The following is a 19,575-nucleotide window of genomic DNA, read 5'->3' as shown; positions in this document are numbered from 1 at the left end:
GTAGCTTGAACAACTTTTTTTTTTTTTTTTTTTTTTTATTTATTTATGATAGTCACACAGAGAGAGAGAGGGAGGCAGAGACACAGGCAGAGGGAGAAGCAGGCTCCATGCACCGGGAGCCTGATGTGGGATTCGATCCCGGGTCTCCAGGATCGCGCCCTGGGCCAAAGGCAGGCGCCAAACTGCTGCGCCACCCAGGGATCCCTTTTTTTTTTTTTTAATCACAGTTCTGAAGGCTGGGAAGTCCAAGATCAAGGTGCCAGAAGATTTGGTATCTGATAAGGGCCCCCTTCCTGGTTTGCAGATAGCTCCCTTCTTGCTATATTCTTACATAATGGAAAGACAGAGCTCTGGTGTTGTCATCTTCTTATAAGGACATTAATTCCATCATAGGGCCTCCACCCTCCACCCTTATCTAAACCCGAATACCATTACATTGGGAATTAGACCTTTAGCAGGTGGATATCGGGGAGTTGAGGAGAGCACAGACATTCTGTCCATAGCAGGTTGCTTCTACCTTTTGACTATGGTGAATAATGCTGCTATGAACATGGGTATAGAGATACCTCTTTGAGACCCTACTTTCAATTTTTTTTTTTTTTTTTTTAGTATCTACTCAGAAGTGGAATTGCTGGAGCACATGGTAATTCTGCTTTTTTGTTTTAAGGAACTGCCATACCATTTTCAAAAGTGGCTGCACCATTTTACATTCCTACCAGCAATGCACAAGGGTTCCAAATTCTCCACATCCACATTAATACTTGTTATTTTCTGTTTTTCAAAAGTTGCCATCTTAATAGGAGAAAGCTGGTGTTTCATCATTTTGATTTGCATTTCCCTAATGATTATTAATGTTGAAAATCTTTTCATATGTTTATTGGCCACATGTCTATCTTCTTTGAAGAAATGTCTACTGAAATCCTTTACCAATTTTTAAAATCAGATTGTTTTCTTGTTGTTGTTGAGTTTCACTAAATTTAAAAGGATTGAAATCATACAGATTATGATCTGTGCACAATTAAGGTAGAAATCAGTAAGAGATAACTAGAAAATCACCATATTTTTGGAAATTAGGAAGTAGCTTTCTAAATAACCTATGAGCCAACGAACAAAAATCACTATGAAAATGCAAAAACTATTTACCTGAATGAAAATACAACATACCAAAATCAGTGAGTTGTACTGAAAACCATAGTTATAGGGAAATTTATAACCTTAAACTTGCATGTTGGAAAAGAGCTGGCAATCAGCGCTTCCTTTCTTTTTTCTCTTTCTTTCTTCCTTTTTCTCTTTCTTTCTTTCTTTCTTTCTTTCTTTCTTTCTTTCGCCAAAGCACAGTTAGGTGTTCTAAGTCCCTTCTAGTTTATCAACATGCCACAGAAATTTTACCATTTTCTTTGTGACCTGAAAAAGGCTAGGAAGCACTCACCTAGAGAAACTCTTACACCGCATATACATAGTAGGAGGTATATAAAAGGATATTTATTACATCACTGTTTGTAATAGTGAAGCACTGAAAAAAAACTTACCTTGTCCATCAAGAAGAGAGTGTGCTATGTTCCTGAAAAAAGAATGCTATGTGTATAAAATAAGAAAAAAAATTAATAAGCCAGAGTTACACACAACAAATAGGCAAATTCCAAAAACCATGTGAAATGAAAAAATCAAGTTGGAAAAAAGTTAAATACCCTTTCTACAAATTTTTCTGAAATATGAAACAATGGTATAGATTTACAGATATGTACATATGTGATAGAACTTCAAAAACATGCATGTGAATGATGAATACCAAAACCAGGACAGTGGGTACCTCTGAGAAGGGAATGGGATTGTAGGGTATTCTGCAAGATTCCATGATAGTTTTTTTCTTTAAAAAAAAAAAACAAAAACTCAAAAACAAAAAAAAACACTTGAAGCAAAGATGGCACAGTGTTAATATATGACAGATTTGGAGGCACCCGGGTGGCTCAGCGGTTGAGCATCTGCCTTTGGCTTAGCTCATGATCTGGGATCCTGGGATCGACTCCCACATCAGGCTCCACACAGGGAGCCTGCTTCTCCTTCTGCCTATGTCTCTGCCTCTCTCTCTCTCTCTGTGTCTCTCATGAATAAATAAATAAAATCTTGAAAAAAAAAGATGTGACAGATTTGGAAAGTGGATGTATCAATCTACTTTCCTCTATATTTGTGTGCTTGAAACATTTCAGAATAAAATATGAAATACATCCTAGATCTGATACTTCTTTACAACTTCCCTGCTCCTGCTACCATAAGCCTGAGTGACTGTAGGAGACTCCTGTCTTGTTTAGTTGCTTTCTATCTTGTCCTGCTATGATTATGTGCCACACAACAGCCAGCATGATATTTTATAGATATAAATCTGAGTTCACTGTCCCCTGATGCAAAACCTTTGAGTGGGTTTACAGCACTCTAAAAATAAAAATTACACTCCTTACCACAGTCCACAGGCCCTTGTGTTATCTCCAACACTTGGCTCTTAGTCTTTTTCCACTATCATTATTTGTGCCCCCAAACTTTTACCTTTCTTTTGGAACCTTTCACTAATCAAATGATATTAATTAATCGTTTATGGGTACAATTATTCCTAGAGTCCTCAGCTTCCACTAGAATATAAATTCCATGAAAGTGGGGACTTGGTGCTCTTTTGTAACCCCATTGCTAAGAATATCATTAAGTGTGATGCATTTTTTTTTGGATGAATGAATAAATGATTTCTTTTTCATTCAAAAAGGAGGGGATTACACTTTAATGGTTATAAAAAAAAAAAGGTACAATCAAACAGATGGAGGCTGAAAATTACAGGGTACTCTGTCAATGATAACAAAAGCTAAGACTCATTAAGCATTCATTATGCACCAGGCATTTCCAAGCACTGGGACCGCATCCTTCTTGGGGTGCATGTCAGTCTTGTTCCCCTTTTCATAGGCCCTAAAAAATCTATTTGTGACATGGAAGCCTCCTCCCCAGTCCCAGCTAATTGGATCTGGATCGAACATGGGGTGAGAAAAGCCCATCTGTTAGCCAGGAGGAAGCAATCAGATGCTTTTTCTTGAAAATTGTGCTGAGAGTCGTGCGGGCTCAAAGAGTTTGAAGATGAGTCATGTTAATGGCAGGACATTTTTGAATGAAGGGGACAGCTGTTGAGGTCGCTGAAGCTGCACTGGTATCTGCCCTTTCTGGACCTTGTTGTTCAATGTTTCCTGGGCTTAAAGACACAGTCACCCCTCTGTCCTCCCAGTGACATCCAGTCCCTTCGTTTTTTAAAATGAATGCTGCTAAGTCTCTTTGTTTTGTTGATGATTCATTCTAAAGGCAGTAAACCATCTCTTAATCAAGGACACTTGATTAGGATAGTCTTCCCCATGCGTGGTCTCATTAAATTCTTGTAACATTATGAGAGGGTATTACTCTTCCCATTTTACGGACAAGGAGACAAGGCTTGAACAGGTCCAAAGCCGTCCCTAAAATCACAGAGCAGTGAAAATTGCAATCCTGGTGTGACTCTGGAGAGGAGCCAGAGCCGCTCCATGTTTCTGCAGGAAAGGCAGCACTGTGCTGAGATGAGGTTAGGAAACGACAGCCAACATTTTAATACCCTGTAGGGTGCTGTACAAAATGACACTGATAAAAATGATGGGGCAAACCCCAGATTTCTTTTTTAAGATTTTATTTTTTGATGAGAAACACAGAGAGAGGCAGAGACAGAGAGGCAGAGGGAGAAGCAGGCTCCTCGTGGGGAGCCTGATGTGGGACTCGATCCCAGGACCCTGGGATCATACCCTAAGGGCAGATGCTCAACTACTGAGGCACCTAGGGGCCCCAAAGCCCAGATTTCATTCTGCTCTTGGAGAAGATCCAGAAAAAGTGTTATTCTCACTTTTCCACAATCGTTGGCAGAGAGAGATTTATATCAATGCAGAATGGCTATATGATTAAAACGTTTTCTCTTTCTGTTGACAGAGTTGACAGTTTTTAAAGAATGGCAGGATTCTTTCTTTAGCAACATAAAAAACAGACTTTTAACAATATGTGTTCGGAGATGACTTAGAGTTGACTATCACAGGGTTTGCAATGAGGCAGGGATATTTCTTGTCATTCCTGATAACTCCCCCTCATTCTCTCATGCCTTGAGGAGCCCTACTAAAGGGGGTGTGACACAGTGAGGTTGTGAATACAGAAATCCAAGGTGTTTACTCAGGGAAGGGCTAGGGGAGAGAAAGGCACCGGGATTGATGGATTAAAGTCTGATTTGAAGAGAAAAATCAATCAATCAAAGCTTATGATTTAAAAACTGTCAGAATTCACTTTGTAGAACATCCTCGCTGTGAGAGAAAAAGAAAGTGGAATAATTTGTTTTCTCCAACTGAAGTTAAACTGTATTTTCAATGCTTCAGAAAAGAATATGCCCTGAAAAAAAAGTGATAAGCTGGAGCTCTATCTTATATACATCAAATGACCCAACTTGGAAGCATCATTAATGTGTGCTTCAGACACAATATTGTTACTTTGGTAGTTATTTAAACTGTTTAAATCTCAAGCATAAAAATTTTTAATATGTTTTATAAAAGAAGGGGAAAAAATATTTTTCTTAGAAAAAGGAGAGGGTGCTTGGGTGGCTCAGTCAGTTAGGCATCTGCTTTGCTTCTCCCTCTTGCTCTGCCCCTCCCCCTGCTTGTTCCCTCTCTCTCATGGTCTTTCTTTCAAATAAGTCAATAAAAATTTTTTTTAAAAAAAGGAAAATTTGCATTCATTTCTATTTTTCCTGATTAAGCAAACTCTATGTTCAACGTGGGGCTTGAACTCACCACCCTGAGATTGACAGTCGCTCTGCCAACTGAGCCACCCAGCCACCCCTGAGTTTCTTAAAGGGAAAACTTATGCATGTGCCTTTGCTTTTTCTTTTTAAAGCAGTGTATTTAATTAAAACTAACATTAAGGGGTGCCTGGGTGGCTTAGTCGGTTAAGTGTCTGACTTTTGGTTTCCGCTCAGGTCATGATCTTAGGGCCATAGGATTGAGCCCCACATCAGGCTCTGCTCAGTGCAGAGTCTACTTGGGATTCTCTCTCTGCCTCTGTCCCTCCTGCTCGTGCTTGCTCTCTCTCTCTCAAATAAATAAATAATAAATAAATAAATAAATAAATAAATAAAATAAAAATCTTTTTAAAAACCTAATTTTAAAACATGGTGAGATAAGACTGGGGAGAGATATACATGTCCAGATCCAAGTTTGGATGATCTGGGACACCACACAGGATTTTGGAGGTAGTCGTGTGGTAAGATCTCTGTTCTAGAAAACTAACTCTAGGAGTAACTCTGTGGCCAGATGATCTCCAAAGACCTTACCTGAGACTATGCCCTCTCATTATAGTACCTGTTTCATTATTCTTCATCTGGACTGCTTCCAAAGCTTCCTTCCTGACCTCCCAACTCCTGGCAGTCACCTTTTCAAAGTCGCCTTAATTTCTGAAGAATATTTTCACTGGATAGAGAATTCTAAGTTAACAGCATATGTTTTTCTTTCAGGACATACGAGATTTTTTTTAAAAGATTTTATTCATTTATTCATGAGAGACAGAGACAGAGAGAGGCAGAGACACAGGCAGAGGGAGAAGCAGGCTCCATGCAGGGAGCCTGATGTGGGACCCGATCCTGAATCTCCAGGATCACGCCCTGGGCTAACGGCAGCGCTAAACCACTGAGCCACCTGGGCTGCCCTCTATTTCTATAATCAACTGGATTCTCAGATTGTTTCAATGTCTTGGCTATTATCAATAATGCTGCAAAGAATTTAAGGATACAGATACCTGTTCAAGATGGTGATTTCATTTCCTTTGGATATATACCCAGAAGTGCAACTGATAGATTAAATGGTAATTCTATTTTTAATTTTTTGGAGGCGTCTCCATACCATTTTCCATAGTGGCTGTACCAATTTATATTGCTACCAACAGTACATAAGAGTTCCTCTTCTTCATATCTTTGCCTGCCTTTTTAAAAATTTGTCTTCATAATAATAGTCATTCTAACAGGTGCTTTTGACTTGAATTTTCCTGATGATTAGAGGTGTTGAGCACCTTTTTGTGTATTTGTTATTCACTATATGTCTTCCATTTTTTTATTGGATTGTTTGGGAGTTATTTTGCTATGGAGTTTGTAAGTTTCTTATATATTTTGGATATTAACCTCTCAGAAAGGTTGCTTGCAAATATTTTTCTTCCATTCCATAGGTTATCTTTCCGTTTTGTTGACAATTTCTTTTGTTGTGAAGAATCTTTCCAGATTGATGTAGTCTAACCTGTTGATTTTTGTTTTTGTTGCTTGTGCTTTGGTGTCATATCCAAAGAAATCATTGCCAAGGCCTATGTTAAGGAGCTTTTCCCTATGTTTCCTTCTAGGAGTTTTATAGTTTCAGGTCTTATATTTAGGTTTTAATCCATTTCAAGTTAATTTTTGTGAATAGTGTAAGATGGGGGTGCACAACTTCATTCTTGTGCATGTGAATATCTAGTTTTCCCAACACCATTTACTGAAGAGACTGTCTTTCCCCCATTGAGTATTCTTGGCTCACTTGTCAAATATTAGTCAATCAAAACAAATTTCTTAATGTGAGTCTTGGTTAGAAAAGTTTGAAAGCCAGTGGTCATGTGAATGAGATTCTTTAGAAAAAATTACATTAAATTTGGAAATAACACAAAACAGTATAGCATGACCTCCCAACATCACACTAGAACAATGCTTAGGAGGTCCAATCTCTATCCAATAGGACTTTCTGTGATGATAGAAATGTTCTATACGTGTGTTATTCAATTTTTCAGCCACTAGCCACATGTGACAGCTAAATACTAGAGACATGGCTAGTGCGACTGAGGGATTAAAAATTTAACTTTATTTAATTTTAATTAAAACTTGAATGTAAATGGACAAACTAGAGGAATGTATCTATGCCCCTGAGAAAAAATTCCAAAGGCTATGGTTGTATTGCTATGTAGAACATTAACCAGTTTTGTATCTAACCCAGCAGTGTCACTCTGTTTTCTTTAAATGCCTGTGAATACCTAGTACCTCAAAATGCTCTTTAAACCACTTTTACCATTTAACTGCCTCCCTCCCTCAAGGACTTAAGGGAAATCTTTGACATATGTTCATTTATACAAAGAAATGCTATGTTTTTAATTTTTTGAAAATCCTGTCAACAAAACAGTGTACTAAGTGCAGTGGGAAATGTATGTAAAAATCAGGAATCATTTTCTCTCTGTTTAAACTCTGGGTGGGGTAAGTGTAGTGATAGGAAAGGCTCCATTGAACTGTCCTAGAAAGTGATTTCCTGGGTGAGTCTTAGAGGCAATACAGGCTTTTATTACGCAAATGAGGTCAGAGTGATTCTCTAAGGAAAATAAACTGCTCAGGAGCAGTTGAGATTCTGTATGCTGGGGATGGGGAAGTGGGGGGTTGCCTGGGTTGGAGTGGGAATGACGGGTGAAACTAGACAGGGAGGGTGGCCTCATGGTATAGTGGAAAAGCACACTGGCTTCAGTAAGGAGACCTAGTTTTGCTTCCTAACTTTATCTTGTTGGATAACTTAGAATTGGCTATTTGGCTCATTGGGCCCATTTTCACAACCATAAATTGGGAGTGTTAGTAACTTTTCCATGGGGTGTTAGGATTAAATTAGCTAACCACATAAATCACATAGTGCGTTGTCTGGTGCTACAGATGTTTTTTTTTTTTTTTTTAATTTTTATTTATTTATGATAGTCACAGGGAGAGAGAGAGAGAGAGAGGCAGAGACACAGGCAGAGGGAGAAGCAGGCTCCATGCACCAGGACCCCGATGTGGGATTCGATCCCGGGTCTCCAGGATCGCGCCCTAGGCCAAAGGCAGGCGCTAAACCGCTGCGCCACCCAGGGATCCCTGCTACAGATGTTTTAATAAATTATAGTTACTATTTCTAATGAGAGAGAGGTCAACAATTTCAAATGGCGCTACATTTAATTAAGATAAAGGAGTAAAATAACGTATAATTGGCTCTCCTAATTAGGAAGTTATTGAAGACTCTGTAAGAACAGCTTCAAAGGAGGAGGGGCGGAATGTATTGAGAAACCGGTGGGAGGTGAGGGAGTGAAGAAGAGGACAGCCAGTCCTTTCAAAAATCTTGAAGTGAATGGGAGAGAGGTGATTCAACTCAGCAATTTCAAGACGAGAGGTTTCGTGTTCTTGTTTTTAGATTGAGCAAACTGGAATATTTTTGTATCCTAAGGTAGAGAATGGAAGAAGCAGCCTGAAGATAACGAGGAGGGGATGGTTCAGAGTAGGATTAACAGCAGAAACACAAAGACTGTGAAGACACAAAGTAGTTAACACAGAACACGGAGCAGAGGAAAGTGTAAAGTCCATGCCTGTCCGCTTCTAAGGAGCATAGGTCTGAGGTGGAGGGAGTCGAGGAGAAGGGATAGGCTGATGCACACTCTGCACCCCAGAAAGCCTCCGACACCCAAAGTCCACAGCAGATTTTTCCCGTCTAAAAGGACCACTTGCCGACATTTCGAAGTTCTTTCTGCACCTTTGCCTTAATTCAGAGGGAGAAGGGGGCCTAGAAAAGACGGGATGTCAAAGTGTACTCTTGGGCACACAAGCGTTGGGTCACAAAGGCCCGAACAACTGCCGAAACCAAGGGCAGATACTGTGGTACAGAAACTGGGTAACTCGCCTTTTCGAGACAGAACTCAGCGCACCTAGCCAGTTTCAAAGCCCGCCCCAAGCCTTGTCAATCACCCATCCTCCCTCTCTTGATTGGTCAACGCTCCGGACCGACCGTGCTTATTTTAATATTGATTGGCATGAGAAAGAATCCATTTGTGCCCCGCGATTGGCCGAGCTGTTTCGGCTCCAGCCAATCGTGAAAGGGGGCGGGCTGGTTAAGCGTCAGGTTTCCCCAAGCCGCTTCCTCCGGGAGTAGCGGTCCAGCGAGCGACGGGCCCTTTCACCGCAACGGCCCTAACACGGAGGCTGATGGAGCTTTCTTACCAGACCCTCAAGGTCACGCACCAGGCACGGGAAGCGGTAAGGAAAGCAAAATACAAAAAAAGAACTGTACCAGCAGCGCCTCCCTCCTGTGGCGGCGGCCCGGTTTGCTTGTCTCCGGTTGCTATGGCGACAGAGGGATTCCTGCCCCGCCCTCTCCCAGCCGAGTGGCGCAGGCGCAGGGAGGGATCTTATTCCGTAATCCCCACTGGTCCAGTCCGCTGGCTGGGCTCGAGCCTGTGATGGGGATAGGATGGGTCTGGGACCCAGGCGGGGTTGGGGGTGCCTACAGGTTTGAGGAAAGGGACTGCAGTTTGTGATTTAGGGAACGGTGTGGTATTTGTTAGACCCGCTGTCTTGATGGGTGAGCAGGTGTGGTCAAAATGAAGCTTGTTGCAAGGCAGGGCAGCTCTGACCTGGGGGTTGGGACCCTGATTCTCCACTTACCAGGCTACTTACCAAGAACTTAGGTATTTAATTCCCCTCTTGGGCCTCCAGTTCTTGGGCTGTAATCCTCTTCTCACGGAGATTACTTGAACTTTACAGCACATACAGGGGTTTCTGTTGTATCATCTGCTAACTGGCCAGCTGTACTTTCCACAATACTGCACATGAATTGAGGACATACTCAGTGCCAGGCATTGGGGAAATAAAAACAATGCTTTGAGAGGAGGGGGGATAAATACAAGTAAAGTTAAAAAAAATACTGATATCTGGGCCCCCATCTCTGGAGATTCTGATTTACTGATTTTGGGTGGATTCTGTGCATCGACTTCTTTTTTTTTTTTTTAAGCCCAGCAGTGTGATTACAGTGTATAGCCAAGGTTATGAACCGCTGCCCTAGTGTCTCCCACTCAGAGATAACTAATAATACAGAAGAAGATAGAACCCTCTAGTTGGCCTTACATTCCCCTCTACCTACCAACCACTTTCTATTTCTCTCCAGCTTCTGGAAAGGGTTGGTGTTGCTACTGTCTTATGTCTGGATTGTCCTCAAGCTCATTTCAATCTAACCCAAATTACGTGCATCAGAGCCTTTTGCGTTGGCTTTTAATAAAGCAGATTCCTGGACCTCACCATGACTTACTTACTGAATCAGAAACAATCTGGGATGGAGTCTTGAAAAGTCCATTATAAACACACACACAGGTTTGAAAACCACTGCCCTAAATGGTCCCATACATTTTCATGATATCCAGTGCCATCTATATGCCAACAACCCCTACCCCCTAAACTGATTCTAGAATGGATTTCTTTGCTGGGTCCCAAGACCACATGGTATTCTAGAAGATGGAATACAGAGAGGACAATGAATCAACTGATTACCTGACAAATCTAGTGGGGTATCTCAAGTATCTGCATCTTAATTTGTTCAACAGCTTACTTTTTGCTTCCCTTCTAAAACCTGTACCTGTACCTTTCCCAGTCTTCCTCCACCTAGGAATGTGAAACCACCATCTGCCAGTTGCTCAAATGAGAGTTCTGGGAGTCATCCTTAGATCCTTCCTCCTAGTCCCTTCCTTCTGTCCTCTACATAAGGAAGACATCAGCATTCTTACTGATTCTATTTCTATAATAGGTAATCATCCCTATCTCCACAGCCAAGATTCTGATCCAAGCCTCCATAATCTCTTACCTATACCACTGCAATAGCCTCCTAACTATTCTTCCTGTTGGATTTTACCTCCCTCTAGTCCATTCTTCATCCAATGATCTTAAAATTGTGTCACTCCCTGATTGGCATCCTTTTATGGGCTTTTCATTACACTTAGGATAAAACCTCCAAACCATGTAACCTACAGAGCACTGCAATGATGTGGCCCAGCTTCCATGTCTGGTCTCTTCCTTTCCACTTTCTGCTTTGCCTCCTACTGATCCAGGCACATTCTCTTTAATCTTACATGTTTCTGAACTCCACATACTCTGTACCATATAAGTTAGTATTTAATTGTGATTTATTTTTATTTTTTAAGATTTATTCAACAATTTTAGGAGAAGGGCAGAGGGAAGAGAGAGAGAGTATCCTGAAGCATACTCACTACTACAAAGCTATACTCATCAAAACAGTATGGAACTGGCATAAAAACAGACACATAGATCAATGGAATAGAATAAAAAACTCAGATATGGACCCACAACTATATGCTCAACTAATCTTTGAGAAAGCAGGAAAAAATATATAATGGATAAAAGAGCTTTTCTTTAACAGATGGTTTTGGGAAAGCTGGACAGCCCCGTGCAGAAGAATAAAATGAAACTGGACCACTTTCTTATACCACACTCAAAAATAAATTCCAAATGGATGAAAGACCAAATATGAGACAGAAAACCATCACAATCCTAGAGGAGAACACAGGCAGCAACCTTTTTTGACCTTGGCTATACCAACTTCTTAATAGACACGTCTCTGGAGACAAGGGAAACAAAAGTAAAAATGAACTACTAGGGCTTCATCAAGAGAAACAGCTTCTGTACAGCTAACAAAACAATAAAAAAACTAACGAGCAAAATGTTTATCAATCTTAGTAATTCTTTCAAAGAACCAGCTCCTAGTTTTGCTGATCTGTTCTATTGTTTTTTTTTTTTATTTCTGTATCATCAATTTGTGCTCTAATCTTTATGATTTCTCTTACTCCTCCTGGATTTAGGCTTTATTTGCTGTTCTTTTTCCAGCTCCTTTAGGTGTATGGGTAGATTGTGCATTTGAGACTTTTTGTTTCACAACCAACACCGAAGAAATAAATTTTTAAAATTTATTTATTTTTGAAAGATTTTATTTATTTATTCATGGGAGACACAGAGAATGAGGCAGAGACACTGGCAGAGGGAGAAGCAGGCTCCCTGCAGGGAGCCCAATGCGGGACTCGGTCTCAGACCAGGATCACGTCCTGAGCTGAAGGCAGACGCTCAACCGCTGAGCCACCCAGGTGTCCCAAGAAATACATTTATATGAGAATATTATGAGGGGATCCCTGGGTGGCGCAGCGGTTTGGCGCCTGCCTTTGGCCCAGGGCGCGATCCTGGAGACCCGGGATCGAATCCCACATCGGGCTCCCGGTGCATGGAGCCTGCTTCTCCCTCTGCCTATGTCTCTGCCTCTCTCTCTCTCTCTGTGACTATCATAAATAAATAAAAAAAAAAAAAAGCAAGACCCATCTATTTGCTGTCTAAAAGAGACTCATTAAAAAAAAAAAGAATATTATGAGCAATGATATGCCAAAAAATTAGGCAATCTGGAAGAAATGGATGCATTCCTAGAAACATAAACTACCAAAACTGAAACAGGAAGAAATAGAAAATCTGAACAGACCCATAACCAGCAAAGATATTGAAGCAGTAATAAAAAATCTCCCAACAAATTAGAGTCCAGGATGAGATGGCTTCCCAGCGGAATTCTACCAAACATTTAAAGTAGAATTAATACCTATTCTTCTGAAGCTGTTTCAAAAAATAGAAATGGAAGGAAAATGTGCAAACTCATTCTGTGATGCCAGCATTACCTTGATCCCAAAACCAATAAAAAAAATCCCACTAAAAAGGAAAATTATAGATCAATATCCCTCATGAATACAGACGCAAAAATTCTCACCAAGATACTAGTTAATAGGATCCAACAGTGCATTAAAAGGATTATTCACCATGACCAAGTGGGATTTATTCCATGGCTACAAAGGTGGTTCAATACCCACAAATCAATCAGTGTGATACAGCACCATAAAAGAAAGGACAAGAACCGCATGATTCTCTCAATAGATGCAGAGAAAGCATTTGACAATATACAGCATCCTTTCTTGATAAAAACACCATATGTTAATGAAATTGAATTTAAATAAAACCATTTCATGCTCAGGGACTGGAGCCAGAAAAGACTCTGAATAGCTAAAGAAATGTTGAAAAAGGGATCCCTGGGTGGCGCAGCGGTTTGGCGCCTGCCTTTGGCCCAGGGCGCGATCCTGGAGACTCGGGATCAAATCCCACGTCGGGCTCCCAGTGCATGGAGCCTGCTTCTCCCTCTGCCTGTGTCTCTGCCTCTCTCTCTCTCTCTGTGTGTGACTATCATGAATAAATAAATTTAAAAAGAAAAAAATTAAAAAAAAAAGAAATGTTGAAAAAGAAAATCAAAGCTGGTGGCATCACAATTCCAGACTTCAAGCTGTATTACAGAGATGTAATCATCAAAACAATATGGTACTGGGGCACCTGGGTGGCTCAGTGGTTGAGTGTCTGCCTTTGGCTCAGGTCGTGATCCTGGGGTCTTGGGATCAAGTCCCACATCGGGCTCCCAGCTGGGAGCCTGCTCCCTCCTCTGCATATGTCTCTCTTTCTGTGTCTCTCATGAATAAAAAATAACAAAAACAAAAACAAAAAACAAAAAACAAAACAAAAAAACCAAGTTCTTTAAAAACAAACAAAAAAACCCCAGTATGGTACTGACCCAAAAACAGACACATAGATCAATGGAACAGAATAGAAAACCCAGAAATGGACCCTCAATTAATCTTCGATAAGGCAGGAAAGAATATCCAATGGAAAAAAGAGTCTCTTCAACAAATGGTGTTGGGAAAATTGGGTAGCCCCATACAGAAGAATGAAACTGGACCATTTCCTCACACCATACACAAAAATAGACTCAAAATGGATGAAAGACTAAATATGAGACAGTAATCCATCAAAGGCAAGGGAAACAAAAGCAAAAATGAACTATTGGGACTTCAAGATAAAAAAACTTTTGCACAGCAAAACAGTTGACAAAATTAAAAAACAACCTACAGGATGGGAGAAGATATTTGCAAATGTCTTATCAGATAAATGACTAGTATCCAAAATCTTTAAATAACCTATCAAACTCAACACCCAAAAGCAAATATTCCAGTCAAGAAATGGGCAGAAGACATGAACAGATATTTCTCCCTAAAGAAGACATACAAATGACCAATAGACACATGAAAAAACGCACAACTTATCAATCCGTACAGGGAAATACAACTCAAAACCAGTGAGATATCACCTCACACCAATCAAAATGGCTAAAATTAACAACTCAGTAAACAACAGATGTTGGCAAGGATGTGAAGAAAGGGGAGCCTTTATGCACTGTTGGTGGGAATGCAAGCTCGTGCAGATATTCTGGAAAACAATATGGAGGTTCCTCAAAAAGTTAAAAATAGAGCTACCCTATGACCCAGCAATTGCACTACTAGGTATTTATCCAAAGGATACAAACATAGTGATTCAAAGGGGGCACATGCACCCCAATGTTTATAGCAGCAATGTCCACAATAGCCAAAATATGGAAAGAGCCCAGATGCCTACCAACAGATGAATGGATAAAGATGTGGTACACACACACACACACACACACAGGTATATTACTCCGATAAAAAAGAATGAAATCTTGCCATTTGCAACGATGTGCATGGAACTAGAGGGTATTATGCTAAGCAAAATAAGTCAGTCAGAGAAAGACAAATACCATATGATTTCACTGATGTGGAATTTAGGAAACAAAACAGATGAACACAGCGGATAGGAAGGAAAAACAAAATTAGATAAAAACAGGAAGGGACACAAACCATAAGAGACTTTTAAAAAAGATTTTATTTATTTATTTGAGAGAGAGAAAGCACAAGCAGAAGGAGGGGCAGAGGGAGAGGGAGAAGCAGACCCCTCACTGAGCGGGGAGCCCAATGTGGGACTCGGTCTCAAGACCCTGAGATCATGACCTGAGCTGAAGGCAGACGCTTAACCAACTGAGACACCCAGGCACCCCAAGGGACTCTAACTATAGGAAACAAACTGGGTTTGTTGAAGGGGAGATGGGTGGAGGAACGGGGTAATTGGGTGATGGGCATTAAGGAGGGCACTTGATGTAATAAGCATTGGGTGTTATATGCAAGTGATAAATCACTAAATTCTACCTCTGAAACTAGTAATATATTATATGTTAATTAAATTGAATTTAAATAAAAAGTTTTAAAAAAGAAGAAAGGAGAGGGAAACCTTGAACAAAAACAAAAATAAAACAACAAAAACCTCAAAATAAATGTAGTATCTGATTAAAATAAGACTTTTTCCAATTTGTAGACTTCTGTGACTTTCTTATTTTCAACTTGAATTTAAGATCTTCTTAAATGTGCTAAGGGCAAGGAAGCTCTGAGGAGCAATTGCTTTAGTGTTTTTAATTTGACCATACAATTCAAAACAAGTAAACAGTAATTGGTATCAATGCACAAGAATGCTCTCTGGAATGCTATAATTGATCCACACATTCATGTGTACACACAGAATAATCCTGGAACAAAGTTAATTTTATTTATTTTCATATGTCATTATATATACTTTTCAAAAGTTGTGACTTTGCCTCTGTGAGACTTTTATATTAAAAAAATACCTGCTATAAGTGTTAGCTAATTAATGAGGTGGTTGACTAGGTTTTTAAACGAATGTTGTTAAATGCCTTAGCTTTTATTAATTGCACGGGCCCCTAAAAAAAAGAGTAATTGAAAATTTAATTACATCAATGTTTTTCTTGAAAGAACTGAGGCTTATTAAACTTTAAATGTTCAAACATTTAAGCATCTATTGAAATACCAATAGCAATAAACAATGTGCAGTTCTAAATACTAATTAAACAAACTCTAAATCACCATAAAGCAAAGCTGAATTTTAAGTAACTTTTATGTTTTAAGTGCTCTTCTCTACTCTTGCGTAAAGAAGATTAACCACTTCACTACTGACCACTGCAGCAGCCTTGCAGGCATCTCCTAAGATGCTGTGGCAACTGTGGGACGTGGACCAAGAAAGGGAGACTAATCATTCAACCTGGAACACTTTGCTAATGTCACACTGCTACTCTTTGGAGACTTGTTTTTGCACCTAATTTCTCTTTTAACCACTAGAAGAGAATATGAAAGTATACAGATATGAATTTGTATATTTGATGGTTTGGGTTAAAAATACCCCTTCTTGGGGCAGACCCGGTGGCACAGTGGTTTAGTGCTGCCTGCAGCCCAGGGTGTGATCCTGGAGACCCCGGATCGATCCCACATCTGGCTCCCTGCATGGAGCCTGCTTCTCTCTCTGCCTGTGTCTCTGCCTCTCTCTTTCTCTCTCTGTGTTGCTCATGAATAAATGAATAAAATCTTAAAAAAATACCCCTTCTTTTGGAAAAATAACATTTATTAGGTTTTATTTTATTTTAAGATTTTATTCATTTATTCATGAGAGACACACAGAAAGAGGCAGAGAGACACAGGCAGAGAGAGAAGCAGGTTCCCTGCAGGGAGAGCTGGATGTGGGACTCAATCCCAAGACCCCAGGATCACAACCTCAGCCGAAGGCAGACACTCAACCACTAAGCCACCCAGATGCCCCAGGTTTTATTTTTAAATGTAAAATGTATATATCTCACCACCCAGATGTCTCTCTCTCTCTCTCTCTCTCTCTCTCTCTCTTTTTCTTAAAGATTTTATTTATTTATTTGAGAGACACAGAGAGCATGTATGTGCATGTGAGAGCAGGAGAAGAGGAAGAGAATCTCAAGCAGACTCCTTACTGAGCTTGGAGCCTGAGGTGGGGTTTAATCCCATGACCCTGAGATCATGACTTGAGTGTGGACTTAGATGGTTAACCGTGGGAAGAAAGGGGACCAGAGAGGAGTGGGCTGTGCAAACAAATTTTCCATATTTCTGAGGTTTTGGATGAAAACTGAGCTGTGCATTCATAGAGTGAAAATGTACAAAGCTGGGGAAAAGCCAGTTACCAAGGAATGATAAGCTGAACAACTAGTGGTGTTCATATAACCTCCTTATAACATTGAGAGACATTATAATGCCAAGACCAACAAGTGGAGAAACGCTGTGGAGCAGCAGAGCACTCTAGAGGTACCAGGAAGGCCGTGCGTTAGGAGAAAGCTAAACTAGCCCTAGAGTAAGGCTACTGTAGATCTCTCTCTCAACAAAGCTTAAAAGGAAGGCTTGGTAGAATCAGACTTACTCGCAAATAACTATCTGCTAAATAAAACTCAACACACTTAAAAGAAGACAAGAAAATCCAGGCATTCACAAAAACTGGGATCTGATTAAAACACACACACACACACACACACACACACACACCACTACCGGTTATTAGAAACAGGAAAAGATAACAAAACCAGGACAAAAATCAGTCAACAGAAATAGATTCTGAAATATGCAGGAGACAGAATTAGCAGACAAGGACTTTAAAAATAACTATTATAAATATGTTTAAGGATTTAAGGACAAAATAATTCTAAAGAGGAAAAGACCAGAAGATACAAAAAGAATAAAACACAACTCGCAGAGTTGAAGAGGACAATATTTTAATCAGAAAGACTCACTGGAAACTATCTAACCTGCAGCACATTGGAAAAAGCCTCCGAGACATGAAGGACAATAGCAAGTAGTCAGACATAGATGCAGTTCATATCCCAGAGCAGAGAGGAAGAGGAGAAAAAAAATACAAAGACATCGTGGCCAAAATTTTCCCACAGATCCAAGAAACTCAAAACCTCCCAAGCAGAATACACACTTGTTGGCTGTGACAAAGCAAGCTGCTGTGTTACAAGGGGCCCTCTGGAGACATGCATGTGGCAAGGAACTGAAGGAAGTGTCCAGCCAACAGCCAACAAGAAACTGAGGCCCACAGTCCTCCAGCTCATGAGGAACTGAACTCTGCCAACAACCATAGGGGCAGAAGGGACATGTTGGGGTGATGATAGAGATATTCTAAATGTGGATTACGGCATTGATTCTGTATGTGCACACATTCCCAGGCCCGGACACTGATGCATTTTCAGTGTCCGGGCCTGGGAATGAGTACACTGGGCCATGTGTAAATGATGCCTTAATAAAGGTGATTTCAAACATGGCCTAAAAACTCAAACGGTACTTAACAGAAAGATATACAATGGAAAGTAAATGCCTTCTTCCCTACTCGCCACCCACTGCCCGTCTCTGCCTTCTCACCTGTCAGGAACTGTTGTCTGTGTTTATTCTGTATCTATTTAGAAATATATTTGCATGTCGTAAGTGCATATGTATTTAAGTATTTTTTCTTTTCATGAAAGAGATCGTTTTCTTCATTCTGTATTTCTGCCTTACTTTATTACCTGTCTTGTAAGTCTTTTCACAAAGATTTCTGGAGAGCCTGAGTCAGCTACATTAAGTTCCGGAGATACGGTACTGAGAAAAAGACACTGCTTCTACCTGCATGGTGGTTATATTGCAGTAGGGAAGGAAGCTAACAGGTAAACAGAAGCCCAAGGAGAGAAACTGTGAAACAAAGAGCAGCCATAAGTCCAACTTTACTAGGGTATGCCCAACAATTTGCTACGGTGATTTTATCAGTTTATATTGCCCTCGCAATTGCATGAGAATCCCCATCGTTCCACATCCTGAGCACTATTTGGTATTATCAATTATTTATCCTTTATTTTATGTCTCCTTGATTACAAATGAGGTCAAGTACCTTTTGGTTTGTGTATTAGCCATTTGGATACCTCATTTTGCAAAGCACCTATTTCTCTTGTGCATCTTTTGGGTTATTTTGTCTTTTTAATTGATTTTTTGGGGGAACTCACTATATATTTGCATATTAATTCTTTTAAATGCTGATATTTGCAGCATGCCAATATGTGATGAACACAAATTTATATTTTAATAAAGGTCACTTTATTCATCTTTTCTTCTATAGCTAGTGGGTGTTTTGTATCCTCAGAAAATCTTTCCTATTCCAAAATCATGAAGATGTTCTCTTATAGTCTGACAATCTTACTGTGTCCACATTTAGAACTGTAATCCATTTGAAATTGGTTTGTGTGTGCATGCACACACACACACATCTGTGTGTAAGGTATAAGGTAGGACATACAAGTTTTCCAAAGCATTTACCAAAAAGGTGTCCTTTCCCACACTGTTCTTCATCTGTGTATATGCAGAATTGTTTCTGGGCCCTTGAGTCTGTTGCACTGGTCTTGTTGTCTATTTCCTGTGCTAATACCACACTCTCTTAATAACTGTAGTTGCACAATCTTGATACCTGTGAAAGCAAAGACTTGAAGTGCCTGGGTGGCTCGATATGTTAAGCATCTCCCTTTTGCTCAGGTCATGATCCCAGGGTCCTAGGATTGAGCTCCGCATCCGGCTCCCTGCTCAGTGGGGAGTCTGCTTCTCTCTTTCCTCCCTGGCTCATGCTTTCTGTCGCTATCTCTGTCTCTCTCTCAAATAAATAAATAAAATCTTTAAAAAATTTAAAAAAAGAAAAGATTTCTAGTGGTTCTTTGTTGTCAAATGGTTACCATTACTGACAATACATGTATTTTAGAAACAACTTGTCAAATTCCACAAGATTTTGACTTGGATGGAATTGAATCTGAAGATAAACTTGAGGAGAACTGACAAAAAATAATGAGTCTTCTGATCAATGCCTATCCTTTTTATTCCAACTTTCTTAATTTTTTTCAGTAGCAATTTAGAGTTTTCTACATAGAGATTTTGCCCATCTTTTAT

The 19,575-nt window shown here is 40.0% G+C and overlaps 2 protein-coding genes across 11 annotated transcripts in view; one reads left to right on the top strand and one right to left on the bottom strand.

The window, feature by feature from the left end:
* The window catches only part of PIAS2 (protein inhibitor of activated STAT 2), a 147,572-nt gene extending 137,288 nt beyond the window's left edge, over positions 1 to 10,284 (bottom strand). The window contains exons 1-2 of the mRNA XM_025428956.3: positions 10,135 to 10,284; positions 9,503 to 9,648 (exon numbers count right to left, since the gene is read on the bottom strand). The gene's annotated coding sequence lies outside the window, so the exon portion shown is untranslated. The remainder of the gene's footprint in view (positions 1 to 9,502; positions 9,649 to 10,134) is intronic.
* Positions 1 to 19,575, top strand: part of KATNAL2 (katanin catalytic subunit A1 like 2) — a 115,728-nt gene that overhangs the window by 8,526 nt on the left and 87,627 nt on the right. For 3 of the 10 annotated variants that reach the window (XM_049112664.1, XM_025428973.3, XM_025428975.3), the window contains exon 1: positions 8,919 to 9,082. The exons of 1 other annotated variant lie outside the window; for it this stretch is intronic. In XM_049112664.1, the coding sequence (XP_048968621.1) occupies positions 9,032 to 9,082 (51 nt within the window). In that variant the 5' untranslated portion in view covers positions 8,919 to 9,031. Of the gene's footprint in view, positions 1 to 8,915; positions 9,083 to 19,575 lie in introns of those variants that run through there. 6 more of the 10 variants (XM_049112661.1, XM_049112662.1, XM_049112663.1 and 3 more) reach the window with 4 other exon arrangements.

Source organism: Canis lupus, chromosome 7, assembly GCF_003254725.2.
Source record: "Canis lupus dingo isolate Sandy chromosome 7, ASM325472v2, whole genome shotgun sequence".
NCBI lineage: Eukaryota > Metazoa > Chordata > Mammalia > Carnivora > Canidae > Canis > Canis lupus.
The sequence above is the reverse complement of the archived record's forward strand: the minus strand, read 5'-3'. Positions and strand labels throughout refer to the sequence as shown.